At 32.2% G+C, this 10982-nt stretch overlaps 1 protein-coding gene across 3 annotated transcripts in view; it reads right to left on the reverse strand.

Moving 5' to 3' along the window:
* Positions 1-10982, reverse strand: part of kon (chondroitin sulfate proteoglycan 4-like protein) — a 132552-nt gene that overhangs the window by 99804 nt on the left and 21766 nt on the right. For all 3 annotated transcript variants that reach the window (XM_067045646.1, XM_067045645.1, XM_067045647.1), the window contains exon 4: positions 6066-6371. In XM_067045646.1, the coding sequence (XP_066901747.1) occupies positions 6066-6371 (306 nt within the window). The remainder of the gene's footprint in view (positions 1-6065; positions 6372-10982) is intronic.

Consider the following 10982-nt stretch of genomic DNA (forward strand, 5'->3'; position numbering starts at 1 on the left):
TGTTATCAGGTTCGAAAACTCAAGAAAGGAATAAGGGACAAGTAATGACTCTCCCGGTTGCAACTGAAACATATATATCATACAATCAGCTGATCGCCTCAGTCAGCTGACATCGAAGTAACAGCTGACTCAGACCATAACTTACATATAACTAATAAGTTTAGTAACACGTTTGCGTAGAAAACTAATAAAAAAAAGGAAAAGGTTATTGGAAGAATACTTGCAAATACGTTAACTTTAATTATTGGATTAAATGTTATTGCGGGTGAAAGTCAGTCTGCCACCGCGTTTTCTTTTCCTGGCTTGTACACAATATCCATATTATGCTGACCCAAAAGCTCCTTCCAGCAAGTGTGTACTTGAAATCTTCTTCCGAAAAGGTAGGGTCGAAAGTGGTCCACTGCCTACAAAATTCCCAGTAGTTCTCGCTCCAAAGCACTATAATGAGCCTCCGTCTCTGTGAATCGTCTATTAGCGTAAGCTATGGGACGTTTCCCCTTCTTGTCTTCCTGGGACAGCACCACCCACAGCGCATACTCACTGGCATCTGTCGTGAGTGCGAACAGTCTCTGGCAGTAACCGTGCGTATCTTCATCAATTTCAGTACACATGTTGGCATACGTTCCGCAACCGAATAGAAGGAAATAAAAATATATTTGAGAAAACAGTAAAAAAAGGATATGAAATTACTTGCACGAGATCCAGAAATAGAATGGGTTTATTCAGTCCAGCACTTCTATAGATACAATCAGCTGTTGTTCTAAACTCAATTTCAATTTCTTCATTCTAAACTCAGGTGTTGGACTCAATCAGCTGATACTTCCTGTCAGCTGTTACCGTACTCAGGCCGTAACTTATATACATATTAATAATAGTAATAGAATACAATTTTTTTTTTTTATTTTCACCTTTCATAGTAGTATTGATATTGGTATTTGGTGAGGGGACAAGTCTGGTAAGTGGGTCTCGTGGTCCTTTTTGCAAACCCCTGGCGGGTGCGAGTTGCCGCCATGTACTAACGGAGGTGGGAGTGTCATGATTTATTCTTCGGGACCGCCGAAAAATAAATATTAATTGCCCCAGGTGGGACTTGAACCCTCAACGTTCCGAACCGAGCGCTCTAGGAACTATGTCCCAACCTGCATGGCCGTCACGTCCCTTTTCATAGTAAAAGTTGAAAATGCGTGTATCACACCATGTATTTTTTTATTTGCTTCAGTTTCTCAATACCATTTTTTTCATTAGTAATTTGCAGCATTCAATGTGTATTCTATTATTATATTAGGACTTTGGTCCTGATACTATAATAAATAAATAAATATAGAAGAGAATGATTTTGAGGAAAGTGCCTTTCAAGACATTTTTCTGGTGACAGGAGAATGAGGAAAATGTAGTAATTGCACTTCATGGACAATCAAAGATTGAAGCAGTAGTTAAGGTAGAGTTAGATGACTTGGCAAAGTAGAATAAAAAAAACAGGATAAATAAGACTTTCAAAGTGAAAAGTATAGAAAAATGGAACTCAGGTAAGATTCAAAATCACTAATGAATCACCTGGACACTGGTGAATGGAGGTTATTGGCAGCTGATTTTATTTAACAATGGAATATATGAATGAAGGTAATGGCCCAACCATTCCAGTTTTTTCAATAAACACAGAATAGACCTATAAGTTTATACTTTTGAACCAATTAATAAAATATAAATGTAAGTTCTGAAATATTTACAGGCACTACAAATCAAATGGCTTAACTATGAATAGTATTAAAATGAAAATAGTTTAAAATGGTTTGGAAAGATTTATTTTTAAGCTTTTACATCATTCTGAAACTAAACTGTCCTAATCTGATTTTTTGGAGACTTTAGGTTTTCTTAATAAATTTGAGGTTATAAAATAAATGAAATAAAGTACAATTGTAAGTAAAAAAAATATGAATGAAATCAACACGTCTAGATCATATAAAAAAGTCTTTGTAGTCCAGTAAAATTAAAATTTTGGTAGGAATAAATCCAGGTAATGCTGAAATTGTTGTAATCAATGTATTCTGCCTCTGACAAGAGGAAACTAGGTTTGCACTGATTTCTGTGTTGTGCTTTTAGGCCAATCAGTATAAGGTTTGTTGGCTGCAGAAGATGTAGTAGCTTTCTTTCTTTCTTTTATTTTTTTTTTAATATGAGCTCAGGGGAACTTTTGGAAGCCTAAAAACCTTGAAGTTATAGGACTTTTATTTAGTATTTCACCTATAATTCATAAATGGTGCCTCTCAGTAAAAGGTTATGATATAAAAAATTATAAAGGATTAAATTTTGTTTGAATGATTACAACTTAATAATTGGTATGGTCAAAAACCATAATTTTTTTTTTTCAAATTTATTAACTGAGTACAATAGGTGAGTCAGTAGCTCAGATATGAGTCTGAGAGAAAAACTCATAAGTGCAGAGTATGAAATTCTGGGTCATTTGAGAACCAAAAATTTAAAATTTGGTCAGTAAAACTCCCCAAAAGGACAATCTCCTTAGCTCCAGCAATTGGCCTATGAAGGTACCTATGGGTTCCAATGCTTCAACAGTACAGATGTAATACCCTACAGAGTTATTATTATTAGAGTATAACAAATAATCATTTGAAAATGTGAATAAGTTAGGAAAAAACATAAAAAAATAACAAAACACATAAATGTAATTGAAATATTAACATGAAGTGAAGAGACGGGGACTGGAAGCGCTACCAGAGGAACTCTGGGAGAGGATCGGTGAGACTCAAAATTTATGGGAGAAGATGCTGCAGAAGGAATCAATAGAGGAGAGGAATGGGCTGTGGATAGCAAGCTTGAAGGGCACAACTTTGAGAAAATTTTTCCCCACTGTCCAAACAAGATTGAAGGCTCATTGGGTCATCCCAGACTCTAACAGGAAATGTGGGGGGGGGGGAGTTCCTGGGAAAGCAACAGAGCTTTGGAAAGAACATCAACCCACATTGCCCCATTGAGTTCCTGAAACAGCAGAACACGTAATAGTGGATTGCTACGCCATGGAAGGACACCTAGCCAGGCTGTCGAGAAAAACCAGGATTTTCGCCCTCGCCAAGTCAGACTTCTCCCGTCTGACGGAAGAAGAGAACTATCCCTTCTTCAGGAAGTTCGTTTACGGGTGGAAGGAGGTGGTATGCCCCAAGCATTTCACGATACGAAGAGCTCGACCACCCGACATCGGTGAGCCACCAGAAAAAAGGAAGTTGAATCGGACTGGTACTAGGAAGCCTGGTGAACTGGAAGAGGCACCTGAAGGGATGCAGACCAAGAGGGCTGGACCTACTGGGCGGATGCAGAGTACAAGGTGCAGCCCCATCAGGCATTCAACAGATGGAACCCCTTACTTTATATATTGTTCAGATTTGGGATCAGTGGCATGCGCATGCCCCACTACTACCACACCCCGTATGCCAGAAATGGTGAAGAAAGGGGGAAAAAAGGCCTGATAAAAAGTGTGTAGCTAAGTAAGAAATCAGATTCCAAAGTAAGCCATCTGAGAAACCTAAAAAATCCTAATCAATAATTGCTGGATCATTTCATATTAAATGTCCATTTTTTATTATTTTAGAAATTTAAAGTGGAATTAATAATAATTTGTTGTTAACTACGTTTATGTTTACAGATTATAATGAGGCATTATTAATTCACTCTTTTTTGATAATATTTACTATCATTCAAATTGATTGCATATAGTTAAGTATGCCATCAAATATGACCACAGAAACACACGATTTTTGAGTAATTTTTTTAATGAGTTTAAGCTTGGACACTCTCCCAAGCCCAAGCTGCTAGGGACATTACCACAGTGTTCAGGAAAGGGTATTGTAACGAATGGAATATACGCTGGTGGTTGAAAACTTTTTGGTTAGTGACACAGATTTGCATAAGCAACCCAGAGCAGCAATTGATGAACTTAGGCTTACTGTGGGAGAAAAGCCTTATTCGCCAGGCTTATCTTCCTATAACTTAGATATCCATCTGTTTAGAAATTTGAACAAATTCGTTAAAAGTAAAATTTACTTGTTAGTATTTTTGTTTTTTATATGTTTCTACTGATATATACAGAAAAAAACAATATAAAATAAATGCTAATATCCCACCTTTTGCAACACAAAATCCTGATTCAGCTCTCTACTAACTGGTCTATTTAAGAGGAATTCTCAAAATACATAAAATTTATTGAACTTTTTTAATAGAATAAAAAAAAAATGTTCTTCTGTCACTGCCATATGATTCTAAGAAATAAAAAATTCCTTAGGATTTATGATAATCATAGTAAATAGAGATATTAATATTTATGGTTAATGCGTCAGAAGTGTCTCACCAAATGGCTGAGAACAACAAAGAAGATCAAGAGCTTAGGTGATATAAGCTTATTGCTTGGGTGCTAGACAGTTAGTTATATAGCCTATATGCATTGTTAGTTTTAATTTTAGTGTATCATAGACCCTAAAATTCATCTCTACACAAAGGGTGAAGAGAGTGTTCCAAGAAGAAGATCAGATGGGACAGAGTGGACTGAAAGACTGATAAGCCAAATATACTCGGGGGCCCCCATCGTAGCAACAGAGTAATTTTGTTTTATTTTAGTTTAATAAATTGGAAATTTATACGCATTTTGTTAAAGCCCAAAAGTTTAATTTCATTTTTTTTTATTTACTTCCAAATGGCTTATATTTTTTGTTGTTAATTATAAGTTTATTTTTTATTTATTTGCTTAACCACTAGGTACTCGTACTTTAAATTTATATTAAAAGGGATTGTTACGTAAATTATAAACTATAGAAGTTTGCTGTGGTAGTGTGTATATAGACTTCGTTCGGCACCTACACAACAACATTATGAGTATAAATAGATCGCTGCAGTATAGCCTTTCTACAACAACATTCGAGCTGCAATGGGATTATGACCTGTATATGAACTGATGAGGCAGTCCGGAGTCTAGAGTCTGCAGTCATTACGGGAGCACTTTTTGGACCCACCTGGCACCTTGTCTCACCGTCTTTCTGGCTCACCACTCTCTGCTCTCCGTTTTTTATTGACTTTCGCTCAACACCAGCTTGTCAAAGAAGGCCATCTCGGATGAGATATGTTATAGTCGATATGCGCATATCGATCCCCTACCCCGGCCACTACTGTGAGTGATTTTTTTTTTCTCTCTTTTTCTTGCATCAAGCTTCATATTTTTCTGTTTGTTTGTCACCTTATTTCTTTTCTTCTCACTAACTATAGTATTATTTTTTTTTTTGTATAAGGAAAATTATTTTAGTTAGTACATATAAATTCAAATATTTTTGTTTTACTTCACACTTCAATCTTTTAGTTTTATAAAAACATAACAATTCATTTTTTTATTTTATTTGTTTATATTTTAATTTTATTAAATTGTATGTATGATTTGGAAGGTTTTTTTTTTGTTTTTGTTATACTCATTTCAGGTCCTCCGGTTTATTTAACCCGAACCAGTGAACATTTTACTCCGGGGAAGAGGTCGGTTTTTCAGTCCCGAAACGCCCCTCACCCCAACATACTGAAATAAAAAATAAATGTGTTTTAAGTTTATTTTCACAATTTAATCATTTTAATGTATATTGTCATTTCTGTAATTATCATTTACAGCAACAGTCTTTTGATTTATATAAAAAGGAAAAGGTTTTTTCCCCAATGCAACTCAACTATGATAGTTTTCAATAACAGCTGATAAATATTGCCTAAATATTTCAATAACTGCTGCCTTCACATTGTCTTCTTTTCCAGCAGTGCCCCAGAGGCCATTATGAAACTTTTTTCCATTGACATCGTAGGTGAAATTTATACAACAGAATAAAATACAGAAACATTTGATCTAAATAATTAAATAAAGGATTAGTCAAAATAAGCGACAATATATACATCATAATCGTATAAGCATAAAAACTGAGACTTTAATATCACCAATGAATTTATGCACAGAATTTTTTAATGACTTGGTTATATAAACTAAAGAAATGAAATGATTTTTTAAAACATGCTAAATAAATGACAGAACTTACCTCATACCAACACGTGATATTGGATTTGGTATAGACATAAATGAGCCAACATCGACAAAGCTAATGTCAGAACTTACATCAGCGTAGAACTCAGAGGCACAACTCCATGAAATATCATATGCTTCTGACTGACCTAAACGGTGACGAGCTCGATTTAGTGGAAAAACACCATTATACAAAAGATCAGAGATACAACCTCTGAACCAATCTACATGACCTAGGAAAAGCTCAGAAAATTCTCCTTGGCCACCAATAAACAATCCATAATGGATATTTAGTTCAAAAAAACGTCCAGGTAACTTTTCCCTAAAAAAAAAAAAAATATATATATATATATGTATATGTATGTATAAATATATCATTTACAATGAAACACACAGTTCTCATTAATTAAAATGTTGAATAATAACATAAATTTTATAAATATTTCTGTCCAGCTAATACGAAATAAATAACATTTTCAAACTATTTATGAATAAAAAATTAATCATACAGCAGAATGGAGCTACTGTAATATAGTTTAAAAGAAAAAAAAAACATTAACATTAAATCAGCAATAATAAGTTAAGTCGGCTTATATAATAAAAGTTTTTATTTTTCTATTCCTTGCCTTTTGTAACCATATATATATTGTAATAATCATAAATTATTTAAAATAAAATGAATGGAATTTTATTAGTTTTAACTAATTTCCTATTTAAAGGATAGCTTGGGATCTAATTAAAAACTTTTATATTAAATAGAGAATAGAATTTTATTTAAATTTTACAACATAATAGACTCTTAATCTCAGGGCTGGTTTCTAGGCAATCAGAAACAGACACTTTTACTACTAACACTTAATTAAATTAATATCTCTTTTACACATGTATTTAAATTTAGGTATAACAAAACTAGCCAATTTCATAGACTCTTCTTTTGATGATTCTTGGTATCTTCTTTTCTATAATGCTATGTCGTTCCGTCAAAAATGGCTTTCCAGCAGTCCAGCAGTCCTTCCAAAAACCTATGTCTCTCTCACAATAATCTTTCCCGCTTCCAGCCGACGGACGTCCTCTCACCAGGGAATCCAAACTCAAGAGTTCTTTATTTTTCTTGGGTGACAACTGGTTGTCTTCCTTTTTCAAGATGTCCACCCTTGCTGGACAAAAATTGATGAGGACCTCCTTATCCTGGAAACATCATTTCTCATTCGCGCTCAAACAACGAATGAAATGCCAAAAACCAAAACATGTCTCGATGTTCCATCTTAACATCGATTATTGCAAACAGATAAGGATTTTTGCAAATGATTTACTTTCTGAATATTATTCTTTAGCACTATTTCTTGACTTCTATTTTTTCTTAAATTTACTGTATTTTCAATTATGATGGGAAGAGTTATAATAGTTTTTATGATATTTGAATCTGCTCAACATTGCCTTGATTTACCGGACTGTTTGAAGGATACGTACAGCCATCTTGGTTTTGTTTTGAATCACAAATTTATTATAGACAATGAAAATTGCTTTTTGATTTAAAATAACAAATAAACAATACTGAAACAATATACATAAAATAAAAACTTAATTAAAATCATTTATCTGTAAATATCAACTATTTATTTAAAAAGAGGATATCACATTTCTCCTCCTCTCCAAGTAAAAAAAAGAAAATTATTTTGAACTCAAAATATTTTTTTTTTTCCTCTTTTTTTTCTAATAAAGTCTGAATCAATTTTATTCCAATCTTTTAAATAAACATTTGGTCAAAAACCGCCTCTGAGTTACAAACTGCTTACAAATACACATACAATAATTACAATTCAATATAGCATCTTTACATATAAATACAAACATATTAAAATTATATTTTGATAAAACTGATTCACATTTTCACTATACTTTGATACATATTTACTAAACAAGATTTATGTTTTAAACAATAATTAAATTTTTAATACTTATAAATATACAAAGACATTTGAATAAGAGATAAAATAGTAGCTGTTACTTGCCATGATTGTTATAATAACTAAATTTACTAATAATTGTAGTCTTAACAAAAGAAAATGAAATCCAGTAAAACATTCATAAGCTTTTTTTTTTTTTTAATGAACTCCCATACTTAGTGAATCTTTTAGATAATTAAAAGACATACACCATTATAAAGAATAAAATATATCTTCGCAATAATAGCTTATTTTATTAAGAAATTGTTTAGAGAATGTTCTGAGAATAATTTTGGTAAATGAAATGATGAATTATTTAGGAATCTCTACAAACACTTTCCCTTGATCAAAAATAATACAGGTGGACAATGGACCAAAACTAAACATGTAGTAATACAAGAGAAAAAGAAAAATTAGGTTATAATAACAAGGAAAACTTTATACTGTTAAAGGCTATACTGACTCTAGTGGATTAGCTAACAATTCTTATTTATAGAAGACATTAATTATTATTTATAGGCAAATTTAAATTTAAAATTATTATTTATAGGCATTAATAGAAACTATAAACATTATGAATTTCAAAAGATTGTTAACTTTAAAAAAATGACTTTGAATGTAGTAAATGATATAATCTACGACAGCATGTTCTGCTGTAGTGTAAGGAATGGAATGCGACCCCTTCACCTGGCTACCACCAACCAGGTGCCATACCATATTAATTTAATATTTAAGGATACTCTTAAGGCCTTATCAAATATCCTATTTTTAATCTTACAAAATTTATTTTTAAGTAAAATTATTTTCTGGTTCAAATTTAACTTTAAATAACATGGGTCAATCCCTGTAAATGTCTTACTAAAACTGACAATCCTTATGAATTTATTTTTTACATCCCCTTTAATGTAAGAGTTAATTTGAGTAATTAATTCTGGCTTACTCCGATAATGATCATTTTTTGTACAATCTTTAAATTTTATTTCATGAATAGTTCCCTTATTTGTTATTAGTTCCCTTTGACTTAAAAGTTCTATATCATATTTATGTTTTGATTGTAAGTCTACTAACAGATTTTTTGGTTCATTTTCTTTCACAGTGCATTTAATCACTTTGTCGGACAATTCAGACATTTGCTGTACTAAAATAGTTTCCGTAAGACAACTTTCTTTCAACTCCATTTTATTTGATTCAATTTTGTTTCCTACATTTTGCTTTGATTTCTCATTTATTTCTAATTCAGAATTTTCATCAATTTCTAATTCACAATTTCCATTAAATTCTAATTCACAAAATTCATTAATTTCAAATTCGCAATTGTCATTAATGTCTAATTCACAATTTTCTTTAGTTTCAAATTCACAATTTTCATTAATTTCTACTTCACAATTTTCTTTAATTTCAAATTCAAAATGTCTAACTTTTTCATCAATGTTTTCATCTAATAATTCTGAGTTATTTATTCTTAAATTAGTTTCAACCACTTCAATTTTTTCATCTACTTTATTTTCTAACCCCTTAATTTCAACCCCGCAACTTTCACGAATCTTTATCATGGTTGTTTTTATTTGATTGTCTAAAACTTGTCCCACTTTGTCTATTTTATTCCCATAATCGTTCATCATCATCATTAGTTGTTGAAACATAGTTTTAACATCTAAATTATCACTATTTTCAATATTTGAATTTAAATCTGAATTTGTTACTACTAATTTATTATCATGGAAGCTATTTAATAGAATCACATCTTTAGGATCTTCAACCCCAGATACCTGTACTTCATCCTCCATCATTTACTAAGTTATAACAACAAACTTATTCAAACTTAATTCTTTTAAAAGCTGTGTCCTGATTGCCGTGACCTAAATTATTACTTATTATTTACTTTATACTTATAGCTGCTGATGCTATGGGATGTAGTTCTGTAGGTGGCATCTTGTTAATAAGGGATGTCCAGGTCTTGTGGCCCTTCTTACGACTTCGTCTGGTCGAAGTGTATCATGCTCCCCTCCGGCTTCTGCTGCTCTCTCAAGCCTGGTCCTCTTTCGTCTAAGTCTTCCTGTTCACTGTTCTTTTTTCTTGATCTAGTTCTCCTGTGTCTTTTCTCCCACTTCCCTTTTGGGGTGTTACCTTATTTTTTAATCTCATTCCTCATTGGCCATAGGTGACAGAACGCTCCCGAGGTAGGCGTCCCCCCCCAGACCTGAGAGAGGGTGGTAAAGTTTGACATGTCCAGGAAGACCCTGCACCTGCTTAATTTGATTCTGGTCCCTCGTCAAAACCTGTAATTTTTGTTATAACACTTAAAGGTTTGCAAATCTAATTTTCTCAGGGGACTATGGTAATGTGGTAAACTTAACACAGATGTTTTCATATCCGGGGATACACTAAAAGCTTCCTAGAAGGATACCCTGACCAGGTATAGAGGCAGATGACGAAACACCTTAATAATACCCAGGATTGTCAAAAGGTCAATACATAACATATGCCTGGGTTGCGAAGAAGAAAAAATTTAAAAAGGATTTCAACATTTTTTCTTAAACTAAGTGTTTACTCAAAATTTAACAATATTGTTACTAATTCGATGTTTTATGGCAATACCATCTTATGTTATTTCTCTTGTTTATATTTTAAATTACTTATTATAATTTTTACCCTAATGTTACCTATAAAATTCTTTTTCACATACTACAAAATATTTACAATATTTACAATATATATAATATACCAATAACAACAATAAAACCAACATACTAAATAAAGTCTTTATACAATACACAATACAGGTCATGTAGGTTTCTACTAAGGGTTCGCCTATTGAGAATTATCCAACTATAAAATACATAATACCGCTAGTTATCTTAAATTAATACATTGTATCAAACCTAGCATTTACACCTATCGAAATATGCCTATATCGCAGTATCACGGATATCATTTGATACTTCTAGTTAAATTAAATTAGTATATTAGACCAAACCTAGAATTGA

The sequence above is a fragment of the Halyomorpha halys genome, unplaced genomic scaffold, assembly GCF_000696795.3.
Source record: "Halyomorpha halys isolate HHAL.00 unplaced genomic scaffold, Hhal_1.1 Scaffold936.1, whole genome shotgun sequence".
In the NCBI taxonomy this organism is placed as follows: Eukaryota; Metazoa; Arthropoda; class Insecta; order Hemiptera; family Pentatomidae; genus Halyomorpha; species Halyomorpha halys.